Source organism: Leptodactylus fuscus, unplaced genomic scaffold (genome assembly GCF_031893055.1).
Source record: "Leptodactylus fuscus isolate aLepFus1 unplaced genomic scaffold, aLepFus1.hap2 HAP2_SCAFFOLD_102, whole genome shotgun sequence".
NCBI classification, from domain to species: Eukaryota; Metazoa; Chordata; class Amphibia; order Anura; family Leptodactylidae; genus Leptodactylus; species Leptodactylus fuscus.
In genome coordinates, this window is record NW_027439836.1 from 294,218 (window position 1) to 315,704 (window position 21,487).

Genomic DNA, 21,487 nt, shown 5'->3' on the forward strand with positions numbered 1-21,487 from the left:
AGGTCCAGCTCTGATACTGTGATCTGTAGTACGAGGGCACCACAAGGTCCAGCTCTGACACTGTGATCTGTAGTACGGGGGCACCACAAGCTCCAGCTCTGACACTGTGATCTGTAGTACGAGGGCACCACAAGGTCCAGCTCTGACACTGTGATCTGTAGTACGGGGGCACCACAAGCTCCAGCTCTGACACTGTGATCTGTAGTACGAGGGCACCACAAGCTCCAGCTCTGACACTGTGATCTGTAGTACGGGGGCACCACAAGCTCCAGCTCTGACACTGTGATCTGTAGTACGGGGGCACCACAAGCTCCAGCTCTGACACTGTGATCTGTAGTACGGGGGCACCACAAGCTCCAGCTCTGACACTGTGATCTGTAGTACGAGGGCACCACAAGGTCCAGCTCTGACACTGTGATCTGTAGTACGAGGGCACCACAAGCTCCAGCTCTGACACTGTGATCTGTAGTACGGGGGCACCACAAGGTCCAGCTCTGACACTGTGATCTGTAGTACGGGGGCACCACAAGGTCCAGCTCTGACACTGTGATCTGTAGTACGGGGGCACCACAAGCTCCAGCTCTGACACTGTGATCTGTAGTACGGGGGCACCACAAGGTCCAGCTCTGACACTGTGATCTGTAGTACGGGGGCACCACAAGCTCCAGCTCTGACACTGTGATCTGTAGTACGGGGGCACCACAAGCTCCAGCTCTGACACTGTGATCTGTAGTACGGGGGCACCACAAGGTCCAGCTCTGACACTGTGATCTGTAGTACGAGGGCACCACAAGGTCCAGCTCTGACACTGTTATCTGTAGTACGGGGGCACCACAAGGTCCAGCTCTGACACTGTGATCTGTAGTACGAGGGCACCACAAGGTCCAGCTCTGACACTGTGATCTGTAGTACGAGGGCACCACAAGGTCCAGCTCTGACACTGTGATCTGTAGTACGGGGGCACCACAAGCTCCAGCTCTGACACTGTGATCTGTAGTACGGGGGCACCACAAGGTCCAGCTCTGATACTGTGATCTGTAGTACGAGGGCACCACAAGCTCCAGCTCTGACACTGTGATCTGTAGTACGGGGGCACCACAAGCTCCAGCTCTGACACTGTGATCTGTAGTACGGGGGCACCACAAGGTCCAGCTCTGACACTGTGATCTGTAGTACGAGGGCACCACAAGGTCCAGCTCTGACACTGTGATCTGTAGTACGAGGGCACCACAAGGTCCAGCTCTGACACTGTTATCTGTAGTACGGGGGCACCACAAGGTCCAGCTCTGACACTGTGATCTGTAGTACGAGGGCACCACAAGGTCCAGCTCTGATACTGTGATCTGTAGTACGAGGGCACCACAAGCTCCAGCTCTGACACTGTGATCTGTAGTACGAGGGCACCACAAGGTCCAGCTCTGACACTGTGATCTGTAGTACGAGGGCGCCACAAGGTCCAGCTCTGACACTGTGATCTGTAGTACGAGGGCACCACAAGGTCCAGCTCTGACACTGTTATCTGTAGTACGGGGGCACCACAAGGTCCAGCTCTGACACTGTGATCTGTAGTACGAGGGCACCACAAGCTCCAGCTCTGACACTGTGATCTGTAGTACGAGGGCACCACAAGGTCCAGCTCTGACACTGTGATCTGTAGTACGGGGGCACCACAAGCTCCAGCTCTGACACTGTGATCTGTAGTACGAGGGCACCACAAGGTCCAGCTCTGACACTGTGATCTGTAGTACGAGGGCACCACAAGCTCCAGCTCTGACACTGTGATCTGTAGTACGAGGGCACCACAAGCTCCAGCTCTGACACTGTGATCTGTAGTACGAGGGCACCACAAGGTCCAGCTCTGACACTGTGATCTGTAGTACGAGGGCACCACAAGCTCCAGATCTGACACTGTGATCTGTAGTACGAGGGCACCACAAGCTCCAGCTCTGACACTGTGATCTGTAGTACGAGGGCACCACAAGCTCCAGCTCTGATACTGTGATCTGTAGTACGGGGGCACCACAAGGTCCAGCTCTGACACTGTGATCTGTAGTACGGGGGCACCACAAGCTCCAGCTCTGACACTGTGATCTGTAGTACGAGGGCACCACAAGCTCCAGCTCTGATACTGTGATCTGTAGTACGGGGGCACCACAAGGTCCAGCTCTGACACTGTGATCTGTAGTACGAGGGCACCACAAGGTCCAGCTCTGACACTGTGATCTGTAGTACGAGGGCACCACAAGGTCCAGCTCTGACACTGTGATCTGTAGTACGGGGGCACCACAAGGTCCAGCTCTGACACTGTGATCTGTAGTACGGGGGCACCACAAGGTCCAGCTCTGACACTGTGATCTGTAGTACGAGGGCACCACCAGCTCCAGCTCTGACACTGTGATCTGTAGTACGAGGGCGCCACAAGCTCCAGCTCTGACACTGCGATCTGTAGTACGAGGGCACCACAAGGTCCAGCTCTGACACTGTGATCTGTAGTACGGGGGCACCACAAGCTCCAGCTCTGACACTGTGATCTGTAGTACGAGGGCACCACAAGCTCCAGCTCTGACACTGTGATCTGTAGTACGAGGGCGCCACAAGCTCCAGCTCTGACACTGCGATCTGTAGTACGAGGGCACCACAAGCTCCAGCTCTGACACTGTGATCTGTAGTACGGGGGCACCACAAGCTCCAGCTCTGACACTGTGATCTGTAGTACGAGGGCACCACAAGCTCCAGCTCTGATACTGTGATCTGTAGTACGGGGGCACCACAAGGTCCAGCTCTGACACTGTGATCTGTAGTACGGGGACACCACAAGCTCCAGCTCTGACACTGTGATCTGTAGTACGGGGGCACCACAAGGTCCAGCTCTGACACTGCGATCTGTAGTACGGGGGCACCACAAGGTCCAGCTCTGATACTGTGATCTGTAGTACGAGGGCACCACAAGCTCCAGCTCTGATACTGTGATCTGTAGTACGGGGGCACCACAAGGTCCAGCTCTGACACTGTGATCTGTAGTACGAGGGCACCACAAGCTCCAGCTCTGACACTGTGATCTGTAGTACGGGGGCACCACAAGGTCCAGCTCTGACACTGTGATCTGTAGTACGGGGGCACCACAAGGTCCAGCTCTGATACTGTGATCTGTAGTACGAGGGCACCACAAGCTCCAGCTCTGACACTGTGATCTGTAGTACGAGGGCACCACAAGCTCCAGCTCTGACACTGTGATCTGTAGTACGAGGGCACCACAAGGTCCAGCTCTGACACTGTGATCTGTAGTACGGGGGCACCACAAGCTCCAGCTCTGACACTGTGATCTGTAGTACGAGGGCACCACAAGCTCCAGCTCTGACACTGTGATCTGTAGTACGGGGGCACCACAAGCTCCAGCTCTGATACTGTGATCTGTAGTACGGGGACACCACAAGGTCCAGCTCTGACACTGTGATCTGTAGTACGGGGGCACCACAAGGTCCAGCTCTGACACTGTGATCTGTAGTACGGGGGCACCACAAGGTCCAGCTCTGACACTGTGATCTGTAGTACGGGGACACCACAAGGTCCAGCTCTGACACTGTGATCTGTAGTACGAGGGCACCACAAGCTCCAGCTCTGACACTGTGATCTGTAGTACGGGGGCACCACAAGGTCCAGCTCTGATACTGTGATCTGTAGTACGAGGGCACCACAAGCTCCAGCTCTGACACTGTGATCTGTAGTACGAGGGCACCACAAGCTCCAGCTCTGACACTGTGATCTGTAGTACGAGGGCACCACAAGCTCCAGCTCTGATACTGTGATCTGTAGTACGGGGACACCACAAGGTCCAGCTCTGACACTGTGATCTGTAGTACGGGGGCACCACAAGGTCCAGCTCTGACACTGTGATCTGTAGTACGGGGGCACCACAAGGTCCAGCTCTGACACTGTGATCTGTAGTACGGGGACACCACAAGGTCCAGCTCTGACACTGTGATCTGTAGTACGGGGGCACCACAAGGTCCAGCTCTGACACTGTGATCTGTAGTACGGGGGCACCACAAGGTCCAGCTCTGACACTGTGATCTGTAGTACGGGGGCACCACAAGCTCCAGCTCTGACACTGTGATCTGTAGTACGAGGGCACCACAAGCACCAGCTCTGACACTGTGATCTGTAGTACGGGGGCACCACAAGGTCCAGCTCTGACACTGTGATCTGTAGTACGGGGGCACCACAAGCTCCAGCTCTGACACTGTGATCTGTAGTACGAGGGCGCCACAAGGTCCAGCTCTGACACTGTGATCTGTAGTACGAGGGCACCACAAGGTCCAGCTCTGACACTGTGATCTGTAGTACGGGGGCACCACAAGCTCCAGCTCTGACACTGTGATCTGTAGTACGAGGGCACCACAAGGTCCAGCTCTGACACTGTGATCTGTAGTACGGGGGCACCACAAGCTCCAGCTCTGACACTGTGATCTGTAGTACGGGGGCACCACAAGGTCCAGCTCTGACACTGTGATCTGTAGTACGGGGGCACCACAAGCTCCAGCTCTGACACTGTGATCTGTAGTACGGGGGCACCACAAGGTCCAGCTCTGACACTGTGATCTGTAGTACGGGGGCACGACAAGGTCCAGCTCTGACACTGTGATCTGTAGTACGGGGGCACCACAAGCTCCAGCTCTGACACTGTGATCTGTAGTACGGGGGCACCGCAAGGTCCAGCTCTGACACTGTGATCTGTAGTACGGGGGCACCGCAAGGTCCAGCTCTGATACTGTGATCTGTAGTACGGGGGCACCACAAGGTCCAGCTCTGACACTGTGATCTGTAGTACGGGGGCACCGCAAGCTCCAGCTCTGACACTGTGATCTGTAGTACGGGGGCACCGCAAGCTCCAGCTCTGACACTGTGATCTGTAGTACGGGGGCACCACAAGGTCCAGCTCTGACACTGTGATCTGTAGTACGGGGGCACCACAAGGTCCAGCTCTGATACTGTGATCTGTAGTACGAGGGCACCACAAGGTCCAGCTCTGACACTGTGATCTGTAGTACGAGGGCACCACAAGGTCCAGCTCTGACACTGTGATCTGTAGTACGGGGGCACCACAAGGTCCAGCTCTGACACTGTGATCTGTAGTACGAGGGCACCACAAGGTCCAGCTCTGATACTGTGATCTGTAGTACGAGGGCACCACAAGCTCCAGCTCTGACACTGTGATCTGTAGTACGAGGGCACCACAAGGTCCAGCTCTGACACTGTGATCTGTAGTACGAGGGCACCACAAGCTCCAGCTCTGACACTGTGATCTGTAGTACGAGGGCACCACAAGCTCCAGCTCTGACACTGTGATCTGTAGTACGGGGGCACCACAAGCTCCAGCTCTGACACTGTGATCTGTAGTACGGGGGCACCACAAGCTCCAGCTCTGACACTGTGATCTGTAGTACGGGGGCACCACAAGGTCCAGCTCTGACACTGTGATCTGTAGTACGGGGGCACCACAAGGTCCAGCTCTGACACTGTGATCTGTAGTACGGGGACACCACAAGCTCCAGCTCTGACACTGTGATCTGTAGTACGGGGGCACCACAAGCTCCAGCTCTGACACTGTGATCTGTAGTACGAGGGCACCACAAGCTCCAGCTCTGACACTGTGATCTGTAGTACGAGGGCACCACAAGCTCCAGATCTGACACTGTGATCTGTAGTACGAGGGCACCACAAGCTCCAGCTCTGACACTGTGATCTGTAGTACGAGGGCACCACAAGCTCCAGCTCTGACACTGTGATCTGTAGTACGGGGGCACCACAAGGTCCAGCTCTGACACTGTGATCTGTAGTACGAGGGCACCACAAGCTCCAGCTCTGACACTGTGATCTGTAGTACGAGGGCACCACAAGGTCCAGCTCTGACACTGTGATCTGTAGTACGAGGGCACCACAAGCTCCAGCTCTGACACTGTGATCTGTAGTACGGGGGCACCACAAGCTCCAGCTCTGACACTGTGATCTGTAGTACGGGGCACCACAAGGTCCAGCTCTGACACTGTGATCTGTAGTACGAGGGCACCACAAGGTCCAGCTCTGACACTGTGATCTGTAGTACGAGGGCACCACAAGCTCCAGCTCTGACACTGTGATCTGTAGTACGGGGACACCACAAGCTCCAGCTCTGACACTGTGATCTGTAGTACGGGGGCACCACAAGCTCCAGCTCTGACACTGTGATCTGTAGTACGAGGGCACCACAAGCTCCAGCTCTGACACTGTGATCTGTAGTACGGGGGCACCACAAGCTCCAGCTCTCGCCCCTGCTCACACTGTACACGGCTGACTTTAGGCACAACTCCTCCAGCTGTTACTTACAGAAGTCCTCCGATGTCTCTGCTATAGTCGGCCTCACCACAGACGGGGGCGACAGCGAGTACAGAGACTTATACCGGGACTGTGTGGACTGGGGTCAGCAGAACCAGCTCAGGATTAATGCTGGGAAGACCAAGGAGATGGTGGTGGACTTTAGTAAGCGGAGGAGGGCCCCGAATCTGGTGGAGATCCAGGGGACATGTATTGAGATAGTCAGGACCTATAAGTACCTGGGCGTGCTCCTCAATAATAAACTGGACTGGGCTGACCACCTGGAGGCGCTGCACAGAAAGGGCCACAGCAGACTCTACCTGCTCAGGAGGCCGAGGGCCGGGGGTCCAGGGGACACTTCTTAGGGCCTTTGGGTGACCTCCATGCGGGAGAACAAATCCCACCCCATCTATGGGACCCTGATGGGACTTGGTGCAGTGTAAGTGACCGTCTGCTTCACCCCAAGTGTGAGAAGGAGCTATCGCAGGTCCTTCCTTCCAACCGCGACCAGGCTGTATAATCTACATCAGACCCAGCACAGACACTCCGCACAGAGAGCTAATGACTATGACGTCGTCCTTCCTTCTTCCTTCTTCTGTTCCTTAGCCGCTCTGGCCTCCTGGTATATCTTCTCTCCTCAGTCCTGTAATATATTCCTGTGTATTATCCTGTATCTGTATTACTAGGCTGCTGTAACATGCTGAGTATCCGCACTGGGCCACTATTACAGGATTATCTTATCTTATGTTACACATTGTATATGAAACTTAGACCCACCACTTGTATTTCACGGCTGGCTAGGGGTGCACGATCTTGCAATCCGCCGGACCCACGAGGTAAGTTTCAACAGGGAATAGCGATAAAGGATCAAACAAGGATCACATAGCCTGGCATTTCGGAGCGACTGAGACACTACAGCGTGGGGCCCGTAAGTGCACACTAGCTAGTTCCTGACGTGGCTCCCAGCCTGAACTTGTGAGCCAGAAGCCGTTGTTTGGCGCGCGACTCCCACTTCCTCCCACTGAGGCACCATCCACAGTGCGGCCACGCTTCCTCCCACTGAGGCACAATCCACAGTGCGGCCACGCTTCCTCCTACTGAAGCACCATCCACGGTGTGGCTCCCACTTCCTCCCACTGAGGTACCATCCACGGTGCGGCTCCCACTTCCTCCCACTGAGGCACCATCCACAGTGCGGCCACGCTTCCTCCCACTGAAGCACCATCCACGGTGCGGCTCCCACTTCCTCCCACTGAGGTACCATCCACAGTGCGGCCATGCTTCCTCCCACTGAAGCACCATCCACAGTTCGGCTCCCACTGAAGCACCATCCACGGTGTGGCTCCCACTTCCTCCCACTGAGGTACCATCCACGGTGCGGCTCCCACTTCCTCCCACTGAAGCACCATCCACGGTGTGGCTCCCACTTCCTCCCACTGAGGTACCATCCACGGTGCGGCTCCCACTTCCTCCCACTGAAGCACCATCCACAGTTCGGCTCCCACTTCCTCCCACTGAAGCACCATCCACAGTTCGGCTCCCACTTCCTCCCACTGAAGCACCATCCACAGTTCGGCTCCCACTTCCTCCCACTGAAGCACCATCCACGGTGCGGCTCCCACTTCGGCACCATCCACGGTGCGGCCACGCTTCTGGGAAGTAACAACAAAGCTTCTCCTGCCCCTGGTAAGTGACAGAGTCGTCCAATTTGTTTGACTTATTGACTCGCTGGCACTGGAGATGGGCATGTGGGCCTGATTGTGCATCTTATTAAATAGCATCTGAATCTTCTCCTCCCCCATGCTCCTTGTAGTAATTCATCTATTACATAGCAGCAGACGCCCCTCGTGTATATATTCTCCATCTGTGTATGTATACATGGGCAGCTAGTGGACATCTGTGTGCCTATACACCAGAGCCACATAAGGTGCAGATATAGTCGCCTCTCGTCCACCAGTGCGCCATCTTGTGTACAAGGCACCCCCGCAGTTTGGGAACATGTCATTTGCTTTGTCTTCACGCATTTATCATCATTATCATTATTATTTTGCTTCTGATTAGACTGTTTGTGTCAGTAAAGGAGCGCGTCTCATCAGCTTGGGGCAAGCGCGGTTTTTATTAGGCCGAATCCTGTGAAGAGGCTGCTCCATACCCTCCTGTATCCTACACGTGGTCACATGACACTTATGGACACACAAACCACATACAAATACACCAGTGCCAAACGGGGCAATTCTTATGGGGCAGCTACACAAACAGTGCGGGGTCCTCCTGCTGGTATATACTATGTATATATGAGATGCATCATTATCCGCTCATTCATCCCTATGGCAGGGTTCACACTAGCGCTGGTGTCTGATGGCTTTCAGTCCGTTGCCCATAGACGATAAAATCCCATTGAAGTGCATGGACCAGCAGTGTCCATTGCTAATATCCTGAAGGGACACCAGCGGTAGTGTGAGTGCCCCCTACGGTAAGATAGTAAGTATGTAATAAATTCTACAATACTAATCAGTATACAAATCCCCGCCCTCCAGGGGGCGGAGCCATCGCTGACTTATCTTGTGTTTCTTTTAGATTCCGATGACAGCTATCTGGATGAATATCATTATTATAATGATGACGATGATGGCTATAATGGATACTGGGACGAGGTCACTCTACCGGGGACATATTGTGGCTACCGGCCATCCTACACTTACACAAATTATATAACAAGAGAGGTGAGAGGGCGCTGTTATACTGGGTAGCAATGTGCGGTGGACGGCTCAGTAGGGTGGTGGGTGGTTGTGATGATGGTGGGGATGGGGTGCTGGGTGGTTGGGATGGTGGTGGGGATGGGGTGCTGGGTGGTTGTGATGACGGTGGGGATGGGGTGCTGGGTGGTTGGGATGGTGGTGGGGATGGGGTGCTGGGTGGTTGGGATGGTGGTGGGGATGGGGTGCTGGGTGGTTGGGATGGTGGGATAAGGGTGCTGGGTGGTTGGGATGGTGGTGGGGATGGGGTGCTGGGTGGTTGGGATGACGGTGGGGATGGGGTGCTGGGTGGTTGGGATGATGGGATAAGGGTGCTGGGTGGTTGGGATGATGGTGGAGATGGGGTGCTGGGTGGTTGGGATGATGATGGGGATGGGGTGCTGGGTGGTTGGGATGATGGTGGGGATGGGGTGCTGGGTGGTTGGGATGATGGTGGGGATTGGGGAATGGGGTGCTGGGTGGTTGGGATGATGGTGGGGATGAGGTGCTGGGTGGTTGGGATGATGGTGGGGATGGGGTGCTGGGTGGTTGGGATGATGGTGGGGAATGGGGTGCTGGGTGGTTGGGATGATGGTGGGGATGGGGTGCTGGGTGGTTGGGGTGATGGGTGGTTGGGATGATGGTGGGGATGGGGTGCTGGGTGGTTGGGATGATGGTGGGGATGGAGTGCTGGGTGGTTGGGATGATGGGATAAGGGTGCTGAGTGGTTGGGATGATGGTGGGGATGGGGTGGTTGGGATGATGGTGGGGATGGGGTGCTGGGTGGTTGGGATGATGGTGGGGTGCTGGGTGGTTGGGATGATGGTGGGGATGGGGTGCTGGGTGGTTGGGATGATGGTGGGGATGGGGTGCCAGGTGGTTGGGATGATGGTGGGGTGCTGGGTGGATGGGATGATGGTGGGGATCGGGTGCTGCGTGGGTGGGATGATGGTGGGGATGTGGTGCTGGGTGGTTAGGAGGATGGTGGGGATTGGGTGGTGGGGATGGGGTGCTGGGTGGTGGGGATGAAGTGCTGGGTGGTTGGGATGATGGTGGGGATTGGGTGGTGGGGATGGGGTGCTGGGTGGTTGGGGTGATGGTGGGGATGAAGTGCTGGGTGGTTGGGATGATGATGGGGATGGGGTGCTGGGTGGTTGGGATGATGATGGGGATGGGGTTCTGGGTGGTTGGGATGACGGTGGGGATGGGGTGCTGGGTGGTTGGGATGACGGTGGGGATGGGGTGCTGGGTGGTTGGGATGACGGTGGGGATGGGGTGCTGGGTGGTTGGGATGACGGTGGGGATGGGGTGCTGGGTGGTTGGGATGACGGTGGGGATGGGGTGCTGGGTGGTTGGGATGACGGTGGGGATGGGGTGCTGGGTGGTTGGGATGACGGTGGGGATGGGCTGCTGGGTGGTTGGGATGACGGTGGGGATGGGCTGCTGGGTGGTTGGGATGACGGTGGGGATGGGCTGCTGGGTGGTTGGGATGACGGTGGGGATGGGCTGCTGGGTGGTTGGGATCACGGTGGGGATGGGCTGCTGGGTGGTTGGGATGACGGTGGGGATGGGCTGCTGGGTGGTTGGGATGATGGTGGGGATGGGGTGCTGGGTGGTTGGGATGTCTATAATCTTAGCTTTGGTCTTTCTACAGCAGGCAGATAAAAATGCTGAAGAACTATTAGAGGAAGAGAAGAAAGAGAAGGAGAAAGCGGATAAGAAGAGGCTGAAGAAGAAGGTGACTATAAGTACCCCACTATATTCTCCCCCTCTTTCTGACCCTCTGTTATTACCCCCTCATGTCCTTCCCTTTCTCTTTGACCCTCTGTTATCACCCCCTGGATCTGTAATGGGATCACTTCATTACCTCTATTTACCTATTTAGAGACAGAAGGATCGTAGACGTCAGCAGCGGCAGAAGGAGGAGCCGGCAGAGGAGAACCTGGTGAGGTGGTGGCCTTTGTAGCCGTGGTTGGCTGGGTGGGAGTGCTGTGACTGGTGGCTCAGGTGATGGTAGTGGGCGGGGGTGGTAGTCTGCAGTCTGTACAATCACCACCTTGTATCTAACAGGCTCCAGTAGATCCCACCAGAGCTGCAGAGTCGATGGCTCAGGATATGGGACAAGAGGATTGTGGAGAGGTGGTCCATGAGGTGAGTGGCTTCTTGTCCACTGCCACTGCTGCCGCCATTACGTTGCTGCCCTGTCTGACCTGGGCTCTGTTATTCAGGACGACCTCGACCTCGCAAGTTCGTTTGTACGCCAGGCGCAAAAAAAGATGGAGAACAAACCAAAGCCGGAACGAAAGGAGCGACATAAAGAGACTCTACGTGAAAGAGGGCGGGATGGATCTCAGGACAGCATGGGCGAGAAAACGGAAGTCCCGCTCGAGAAGATGGCTGCTACTCCAACAGCAGCACAGAGGAATGTAAGGAGCTCTCTTCTTTCTTACCATCTTTATTCTTTACCCTTCTGTTTTCTGTCCCTCCATCTGTTTACCCCGCTCCACTTTTCTCTTCTTCACCCGCTCTTTTGGCTCCGTCCTTCTCTTCTCCCGCCCCTTTTACCCCGCTCTTCTCATCTCTCCGCTCCCTTGGCCCTGCTGTTCTCTCATCCCTTTTACCCTGCTATTTTCTCCTGCCCTTTATACCCCACTCTTCTCTTGCTCCTTTTACTTCGCTGTTGTCTTCTCTCTCTCTCTCTTTCTCTCTCTCTCTCTCACCCTTGCCCTCTCTCCCTCACCCTCTCTCTCGCCCTCTCTCCCTCACCCTCTCTCTCTCTCCTCTCTCTTCGCTCTCTCACCCTCTTCTCTCTCTCTCCCTCTTCTCTCACCCTCTTCTCTCACCCTCTCTCTCTTCTCTCGCCCTCTCTCTCGCCCTCTTCTCTCGCCCTCTCTGTCTTCTCTCTATCTCCCCCTCTTTCTCTCTCTCTCTTCTCTCCCCCCCTCTCTCTCTCTCTCTCTCCCGCCCTCTCTCCCTCACCCTCTCTCGCCCTCTCTCCCTTTCTCTCTCGCCCTCTCTCTCTTCTCTCGCCCTCTCTCCCTCGCCCTCTCTCTCTCTCTTCCTCTTCTCTTGCCCTCTCTTCTCTCGCCCTCTCTTCTCTCGCCCTCTCTCCCTCCCCCTTTTTCTTTCTCTCTCTCTCGCCCTCTCTCCCTCACCCTCTTTCTCTCTCTTTTCTCTCGCCCTCCCTCTCTCACACTCCCTCTTTCTCCCCCTGTCTTCTCTCGCCCTCTCTTTCTCTTCTCTCGCCCTCTCCCTCTCTCACACTCCCCCTCTCCCACTCCCCCTCTCCCTCTCTCACACTCCCCCTCTCCCTCTCTCACACTCCCCCTCTCCCTCTCTCACACTCCCTCTCTCACACTCCCCCTCTCACACTCCCCCTCTCACACTCCCCCTCTCCCTCTCTCACACTCCCCCTCTCACACTCCCCCTCTCCCTCTCTCACACTCCCCCTCTCACACTCCCTCTCTCACACTCCCCCTCTCACACTCCCCCTCTCACACTCCCCCTCTCCCTCTCTCACACTCCCCCTCTCACACTCCCCCTCTCCCTCTCTCACACTCCCTCTCTCTCTCTCCCTCTCTCACACTCCCTCTCTCTCTCTCCCTCTCTCACACTCCCTCTCTCTCTCTCCCTCTCTCACACTCCCTCTCTCTCTCTCCCTCTCTCACACTCCCTCTCTCTCTCTCCCTCTCTCACACTCCCTCTCTCTTCTCTCGCCCTCTTTCTTCTCTCACCCTCTCTCTCTCTTCTCTCGCTCTCTCTCCCCCTCTCTCGCCCTCTCTCCCCCTCTCCCTCTTTCTCTTCTCTCGCCCTCTCCCTCTCTCACACTCCCTCTCTCTCTTCTCTTGTCCTCTCTCTTTCTCTCACTCCCCCTCTTTCTCTCTCTCTCTCTCTCTCTCCCTCACCCTCTTTCTCTCTCTCTTCTCTCGCCCTCCCTCTCTCTCCCCCTTGCCATCTCTCGCCCTCTCTCTCTTCTCTCGCCCTCTCTCTCTTCTCTCGCCCTCTCTCCCCCCCTCTCTTTCTCTTCTCTCGCCCTCGCTCACACTCCCTCTCACTCCCCCTCTTTCTCTCTCTCTCTCTCTCCCTCCCTCACCATCTTTCTCTCTCTTCTCTCGCCCTCCCTCTCTCTCCCCCTTGCCATCTCTCGCCCTCTCTCTCTTCTCTCGCCCTCTCTCCCCCCCTCTCTTTCTCTTCTCTCGCCCTCGCTCACACTCCCTCTCTCTCCCCCTCTCTTTCTCTTCTTTCGCCCTCTCCCTCTCTCACACTCCCTCTCTCTCGCCCTCTCTCTCTCTCACCCTCTCTCTCTCTTACAGGGCCACCTTGATGAGCAGTATAGAGTACAGGACAGTATGGATTTAGCCAGTGAGTGTATACCGCCGCCCCTCTCCCGCCCCGATCCTCGGTGTCCTTCCATCTCATGCTGGTTGTGTCTCTACAGGTGTTGGGAATAATTTGGCTGACAGGGGGCGCTACCTGGAGGCATTACATTATTATACTGAGGCTATTAGGTTAAACCCTGGCGAGTACAGGTGAGTAGTCTAGAGGTTCCAGCGGGGGGCGCTCTATAGTCCTCCACCCTTGGCTATTTCCTTGGTTTCCTCTGACTCTCCTCCTGGCAGGTTTCTGGGGAATCGCTCCTACAGTTATGAGCGCCTGGGCCGCTATCGGGAGGCTCTGCAGGATGCCGAGAAGGCGCTGGAGCTGCGGCCCGATTTCATAAAGGGACATTTCCGGAGAGGCAAGGCCCTGAAGGGACTGAAGGTAAGTGACTGTGCTGAGCGCCTCTCCCTGCAGGGGGCGACTCCTCGACTCACTCATCCCTCTATCTGCAGAGATATTTGGAGGCTATTACAGCATTCCAGCAGGTCTTATCATGTGACCTGAATCGCGTGGAGGCCGCGCAGGAGGTCGCGGAGTGTCAGCAGACACTGCAGGTAAGGCTCCTCCCCCTTAATGGAACCGCCTTACCTGTCTAAATCTTTCACCCCTCACCTCCTCCTCCTCCTGGTGTCTTATGTAGGCGCTGACCATGTCCACAAGGGAGAACCTCCCGAGCCTCCAGCCATGTCTGCCAAGTAAGTGAAGGGGGCACCACAGGGACAGGAGGGCGAGCGGGGGATGGGCAGCGCTGACGTCTCCGGTCACCTTCTCTGCCGCAGGTTCTAATAATAATAATAAAGTCTTTCGTAACGTGGTTTATACGAGATCTAAAGGAGGACTCTCCGCCCCCCCCAATGTGCCCCAGGCCCAGCAGGCCAGCAGGTAGTGCCTATGACCTTAGGGAGGGGGGAGGGGCTGTGGTGATGGTGGGTAATGGTGTCCCCTTCTCCACAGCAGCACGCTCTACCCCGTCTGGGTGGGTAACATCACCAGCAGGATCACAGAGGACGTGTTGAGGTCGCAGTTTTCAGCGTGAGTGTGGCAGCGGGGGTCTCTTCAGGGGTCTCTCTGTGGGAATCTGGGGCGCTGCGGCTCTAAATCCTCTGTCCTTACAGGTTCGGTGTACTTCACTCCCTCCGTATCCTGTACAGTAGGACCTGCGCCTTTGTAAACTTCACCAGTAAAGGTGCTGCTGAGTCAGCCTTCCGAGCCCTACAGGTAAGTGGCCTCCCCCCCAAGTGCTCACACCCCTAGCATGGCCTCCCCACCAAGTGCTCACCCCTAGCATGGCCTCTCCCCCAAGTGCTCACACCCCTAGCATGGCCTCTCCCCCAAGTGCTCACACCCCTAGCATGGCCTCCCCCCGAGTGCTCACACCCCTAGCATGGCCGCCTCCCCCCCCCCATGCTCATACACCTAGCATGGCCTCCCCCCTGGTGCTTACACCCCTAGCATGGCCCCCCCCCGTACTCATACGCCTAGTATGGCCACCCACCACACTCACACACCTAGCATGGCCGCATCCCACCTGTGCTCACCTGCTGAGCATGGCCATCACCCACCGCACTCACACACTTAGCATGGCCTCCCCCCCAGTGCTTACACCCCTAGCATGGCCGCCTCCCCCCACCCCCATACTCACACACCTAGTATGGCCGCTCACTACACTCACACGCCTAGCATGGCCTCCCCCCGGTGCTTACACCCCTAGCATGGCCTCCCACTGTGCTCACACACCAAGTATGGCCGTCCCCCCATGCCCACATGCTGAGCATGGCCATCATCCCCGTGCTCACACGTCTAGCATGGCTGTATTCTCTCCCCCCATACTCACACGCCTACTATGGCCGCCCTCCGCGCTCACACACTGAGCAAGGCCGCCACTAACCCTCCTTGTCCTCTCTGTCCCAGGGAATGAACATTGAGGACACCACCTTTGTCCTCCAACTGCGGAACCCCGAACACGCCAACCTGAACCCTGGAGGGGGCGGAGCCAGGCAGCCGGGGAAGTGAGGAGCGGGTGTGAGCAAATGCCATCACTGGATTGAGGGGGAAGTGGAGGGTTCACAATAAAGAAATCTTTATACAATGAAGTGTGTTGTCCTACTGAGGCTCGGGGAGGGAAGGGTTAACAGTCTGCCTCCCCGTGGTGGTCTACCTGCTCGATACTGCAGACGATGGGGGTCCTCTTCATATCAGCCTATTCAGTGTCAGTATTAGTGTCAGTATCAGTATTACTATTAGTTTCAGTATTAGTGTCAGTGTGAGTATTAGTATCGGTGTCAGTATTAGTATCAGTGTATCAGTGTATTAGTGTTAGTATTAGTATGTGTATTAGTGTCAGTGTGAGTATTAGTATCTGTATTAGTGTCAGTGTGAGTATCAGTGTGAGTATTAGTATCTGTATTAGTGTCAGTGTGAGTATCAGTGTAAGTATTAGCATGAGTATTAGTATGTGTATTAGTATCAGTGTGAGTATTAGTGTCAGTATCAGTATTACTATTAGTGTCAGTATTAGTGTCAGTGTGAGTATTAGTATCGGTGTCAGTATTAGTATCAGTGTATCAGTGTTAGTATTAGTATGTGTATTAGTGTGAGTATCAGTGTGAGTATTAGTATCTGTATTAGTGTCAGTGTGAGTATCTGTAAGTATTAGCGTGAGTATTAGTATGTGTATTAGTATCAGTGTGAGTATTAGTATCTGTATTAGTGTCAGTGTGAGTATCAGTGTAAGTATTAGCGTGAGTATTAGTATCAGTGTGAGTATTAGTATCAGTGTATTAGTGTCAGTGTGAGTATCAGTGTAAGTATTAGCGTGAGTATTAGTATGTGTATTAGTATCAGTGTGAGTATTAGTGTCAGTGTGAGTATCAGTGTGAGTATTAGTATCAGTGTGAGTATTAGTATCTGTATTAGTGTCAGTATTAATATCAGAGTGAGTATTAGTATCAGTGTGAATATTACTGTTAGTATTAGTATCAGTGTGATTATTAGTGTCAGTATTGGTATCAGTGTAAGTATTAATGTTAGTATTAGTGTCAGTATTAGTATCAGTGTAAGTATTAATGTCAGTAACAGTTTGAGTGTCAGTATTAGTATCAGTGTGAGTATTAGTATGTGTATTAGTATCAGTGTGAGTATTAGTGTCAGTGTGAGTATCAGTGTAAGTATTAGCGTGAGTATTAGTATGTGTATTAGTATCAGTGTATTAGTGTCAATGTGAGTATCAGTGTGAGTATTAGTGTCAGTGTGAGTATTAGTATCTGTGATTATTAGTGTCAGTATCAGTGTCAGTATTGGTATCAGTGTAAGTATTAATGTTAGTATTAGTATCAGTATTAGTATTAATATCAGTGTAAGTATTAATGTCAGTAACAGTTTGAGTGTCAGTATTAGTATCAGTATTAGTATCAGTGTATTAGTATTAGTATCGGTGTCAGTATTAGTATCTGTGAGTATTAGTATCGGTATTAGTATCAGTATTAGTGTCAGTGTGAGTATTATTGTCAGTATTAGTATCAGTCTCTATTAGTATCAGTATTAGTGTCAGTATTAGTATCAGTCTCTATTAGTATCAGTATTAGTGTCAGTATTAGTATCAGTCTCAGTATTAGTGTCAGTATTAGTATCAGTCTCAGTATTAGTATCAGTATTAGTGTCAGTATTAGTATCAGTCTCAGTATTAGTATCAGTATTAGTGTCAGTATTAGTATTAGTATCAGTGTAAGTATTAATGTCAGTAACAGTTTGAGTGTGAGTATTAGTATCAGTGTGAGTATTAGTATCAGTATTACACTAGGTTCACACCTGCATTCTACTCTCTGTTCTGTGCTTTCCGTCTTCTGCATGCCAGAAGACAGAAAGCACAGACCGGGTGCGGCGGTGAGCGTTTTATGCTCTCCACCGCGAAACCGGATTTTTTAATCCGGACACAGAGTACTGCATGTCCGACTCTGTGTCCGGATTAAAAAACCCGGTTTCGCAGCGGAGAGCCTAAAACGCTCACCGCCGCTCACAGCCGGACATCTTTCTCACCCATTCAAATGAATAAGAAAGACTCCTGCAGGTTTCCGTCTCCTGCTCTGTTTTATGCGTTGTGCTCTCCGTACTGCAGGTTTCCGTTTCCTGCATAAAACAGAGCAGGAGACGGAAACCTGCAGGAGTCTTTCTTATTCATTTGAATGGGTGAGAAAGATGTCCGGCCGTGAGTGGCGGTGAGCCTTTTATGCTCTCCGCCGCGAAACCGGGTTTTTTAATCCGGACACAGAGTCGGACATGCAGTACTCTGTGTCCGGACTAAAAAATCTGGTTTCGTGGCGGAGAGCATAAAACGCTCACCGCCGCTCTGTGCTTTCCGTCTTCTGGCATGCAGAAGACTAAAAAGCACAGAACGGAGAGTAGAACGCAGGTGTGAAACTAGTGTCAGTGTGAGTATTAGTGTCAGTATTTGTATCAGTGTGAGTATTAGTGTTAGTATTAGTATCAGTGTGAGTATTAGTATTAGTATCAGTGTGAGTATTACTGTGAGTATTAGAATCCATGTGAGTATTAGTGTCAGGATTAGTATTAGTGTTAGTATCAGTGTGAGTATTAGTGTTAGTATCAGTGTCAGTATTAGTGTCACTGTATTAGTGTCAGTATTAGCATTAGTGTCAGTATCAGTGTCAGTGTGAGCATTAGTATCAGTGTGAGTATTAGTGTATCAGTGTATCAGTGTGAGTATTACTGTCAGTATTAGTATCAGTGTGAGTATTACTGTCAGTATTATCAGTGTGAGTATTAGTATCAGTGTGAGTATTACTGTAAGTATTATCAGTGTGAGTATTAGTGTCAGTATTAGTGTCACTGTATTAGTGTATTAGTATCAACGTGAGTATTTGTATGTGTGAGTATTTGTATCAGTGTGAGTATTAGTGTTAGTATCAGTGTGAGTATTACTGTCAGTATTATCAGTGTGAGTATGAGTGTCAGTATTAGTATCAGAGTATTAGTATCAGTGTGAGTATTACTGTCAGTATTATTAGTGTCAGTGTATTAGTGTGAGTATTAGTATCAATGTGAGTATTTGTATCAGTGTGAGTATTAGTGTTAGTATTAGTATCAGTGTATTAGTGTCAGTATTAGTATCAGTATTAGTATCAGTGTGAGTATTACTGTCAGTATTAGTATCAGTGTATTACTGTCAGTATTATTATCAGTGTGAGTATTAGTGTCAGTATTAGTATCAGTGGGAGTATTAGTATCAGTGTGAGTATTACTGTCAGTATTAGTATCAGTGTAAGTATTATCAGTGTGAGTATTACTGTCAGTATTATTATCAGTGTGAGTATTAGTGTCAGTATTAGTATCAGTGGGAGTATTAGTATCAGTGTGAGTATTACTGTCAGTATTAGTATCAGTGTATTATCAGTGTGAGTATTACTGTCAGTATTATTATCAGTGTTAGTATTAGTGTCAGTGTATCAGTGTGAGTATTACTGTCAGTATTAGTATCGGTGTCAGTATTAGTATCAGTGTGAGTATTTGTATCAGTATTAGTATCAGTGTGAGTATTATTGTCAGTGTCAGTATTAGTATCAGTGTGAGTATTATTGTCAGTATTAGTATCAGTGAGTATTAGTGTCAGTGTGAGTATTCGTATTAGTATCAGTTCAGTGTCAGTATTAGTACCAGTGTCAGTATTAGTATCAGTGTGAGTATTAATGTCAGTATTAGTATCAGTGTCAGTATTATTATCAGTGTGAGTATTAATGTCAGTATTAGTGTCAGTGTTAGTATTAGTGTCAGTATCAGTGTATTAGTGTTAGTATCCGTGTCAGTATCAGCGAGTATTATTGTCACTGTATTAGTGTGATTATTAGTATCAATGTGAGTATTAGTATCAGTGTGAGTATTAATGTTAGTGTCAGTATTAGTATCAGTGGGAGTATTAGTGTCAGTATTAGTATCAGTGGGAGTATTAGTATCAGTGTATTAATGTTAGTATCAGTGTCAGTGTGAGTATCAGTGTCCGTATTAGTGTCAGTGTATTAGTGTGAGTATTAATATCAGTGTGAGTATTAGTGTTAGTATTAGTATCAGTGTGAGTATTAATGTTAGTGTCAGTATTAGTATCAGTGTCGGTATTAGTATCAGTGTCAGTATTAGCATCAGTGTATTAGTGTCAGTGTGAGTATCAGTGTGAGCATTAGTATCAGTGTAAGTATTATTGTCAGTATTAGTATCCGTGTGAGTATTAGTGTTAGTATTAGTATCAGTGTCAGTATTACTGTGAGTATTAGTATCAGTGTGAGTATTAGTGTCAGGATTAGTATCAGTGTGAGTATTAGTGTTAGTGTCAGTATCAGTGTATTAGTGTTAGTATCATTGTCAGTATTAGTGTCACTGTATTAGTGTGAGTATTAGTATCAATGTGAGTATTTGTATCAGTGTGAGTATTAGTGTTAGTATTAGTATCAGTGTATTAGTGTCAGTATTAGTGTCAGTATTAGTATCATTGTGAGTATTACTGTCAGTATTAGTATCAGTGTGAGTATTACTGTCAGTATTATTATCAGTGTGAGTATTAGTGTGAGTATTAGTATCAGTGTGAGTATTACTGTCAGTATTATTATCAGTGTGAGTATTAGTGTCAGTATTAGTGTCAGTGTATTAGTGTGAGTATTAGTATCAACGTGAGTATTTGTATCAGTGTGAGTATTACTTTCAGTATTATTAGTGTCAGTATTAGTGTCAGTGTATTAGTGTATTAGTATCAGTGTGAGTATTAGTGTTAGTATTAGTATCAGTGTGAGTATTAGTGTCAGTATTATTATCAGTGGGAGTATTACTGTCAGTATTATTATCAGTGGGAGTATTAGTATCAGTGTGAGTATTACTGTCAGTATTAGTATCAGTGTCAGTATTAGTATCAGTGGGAGTATTAATGTCAGTATTAGTATCAGTGTCAGTATTAGTATCAGTGTCAGTGTGAGTATTAATGTCAGTATTAGTATCAGTGTGAGTATTAATGTCAGTATTAGTATCAGTGTCAGTATTAGTATTTGTATCAGTGTCAGTATTCGTATCAGTGTATTAGTATCGGATTCAGTATTTGTATTAGTATCAGTGTGAGTATTAGTATCAGTGTCCTGACCACTGTACAGCTAGTATATATAGGGATGATATAATCTATACAGCTGTTGTGTTATTATCTCCCACTATAATAGTATTATTATTACACTTAGATGTTATATTACTATTATTTTATAGCATGGTGGCCTTGTAGCCCTGGAGTCCTCTATTCAGAGCCAAGGACGACATCTGCAAGGAGTCTGTATGTTCTCCCTCTGTTTGTGTGGGTATCCTTCAGGTACTTCCACCCACACTCCAAAGACATCCTGATAGGGAATGTAGATGATGTTGACAATATCTCTGTAAAGTGCTGTAGAATATAACGCTAGTATATAAGTGATATAGTATAGGCAGCTGTCATAATTCATACAACATTGTATTATATATTATGCGTATTACACAGCTTTTATATTACTACTCTTCTATATTATACACCGCTATTATATTATTTCTAGATTACACACAGGTAGTATCCGTATCCTTCAGGACACCTCCCCCATGCTATGATGCTGAGGCTGAGTGCTCCGCCACTTTCCTCTTCGGTCTGTGCATATACCTGTTATTTTTGGGGCCGTTGAGCAGCGTCCTCTCTGAGTGCTGTTAGTAGTGACCAGGCTGTTTGTTGGCACCTCCCTGTTTTCTATGGTTTGGGCTTTATATTATTATTATCATATATTACAGATAGATATGACGTTATTACTATTTATCATATATTATACACCGCTATTAGATCACTATTATATATTACACTCCTCTATTATATGAATGCTATATGTTTTATATTATACGCGCTATTCAATTAATACTTTTTTAATTACGTATTATACCGTATTCTTCAGATTATAAGACACACTTTTTTCCTACAAATATGGGAGGAAAATGGGGGGGTGTCTTCTAGTCCGAATGCA

The 21,487-nt window shown here is 50.5% G+C and overlaps 1 protein-coding gene across 3 annotated transcripts in view; it reads left to right on the top strand.

Moving 5' to 3' along the window:
- The window catches only part of TTC31 (tetratricopeptide repeat domain 31), a 31,418-nt gene extending 15,895 nt beyond the window's left edge, over positions 1 to 15,523 (top strand). The window contains exons 1-15 of one of the 3 annotated variants that reach the window (XM_075261278.1): positions 6,720 to 8,037; positions 8,929 to 9,074; positions 10,741 to 10,824; positions 10,972 to 11,031; positions 11,157 to 11,237; positions 11,315 to 11,512; positions 13,400 to 13,448; positions 13,525 to 13,615; positions 13,706 to 13,847; positions 13,919 to 14,020; positions 14,107 to 14,161; positions 14,246 to 14,348; positions 14,421 to 14,498; positions 14,582 to 14,684; positions 15,378 to 15,523. In XM_075261278.1, the coding sequence (XP_075117379.1) occupies positions 7,629 to 8,037; positions 8,929 to 9,074; positions 10,741 to 10,824; positions 10,972 to 11,031; positions 11,157 to 11,237; positions 11,315 to 11,512; positions 13,400 to 13,448; positions 13,525 to 13,615; positions 13,706 to 13,847; positions 13,919 to 14,020; positions 14,107 to 14,161; positions 14,246 to 14,348; positions 14,421 to 14,498; positions 14,582 to 14,684; positions 15,378 to 15,479 (1,803 nt within the window). In that variant the 5' untranslated portion in view covers positions 6,720 to 7,628 and the 3' untranslated portion in view covers positions 15,480 to 15,523. Of the gene's footprint in view, positions 1 to 6,719; positions 8,038 to 8,928; positions 9,075 to 10,740; positions 10,825 to 10,971; positions 11,032 to 11,156; positions 11,238 to 11,314; positions 11,513 to 13,399; positions 13,449 to 13,524; positions 13,616 to 13,705; positions 13,848 to 13,918; positions 14,021 to 14,106; positions 14,162 to 14,245; positions 14,349 to 14,420; positions 14,499 to 14,581; positions 14,685 to 15,377 lie in introns of those variants that run through there. The other 2 variants (XM_075261279.1, XM_075261280.1) reach the window with 2 other exon arrangements.
- The last annotated feature ends 5,964 nt before the right edge of the window (positions 15,524 to 21,487 follow it).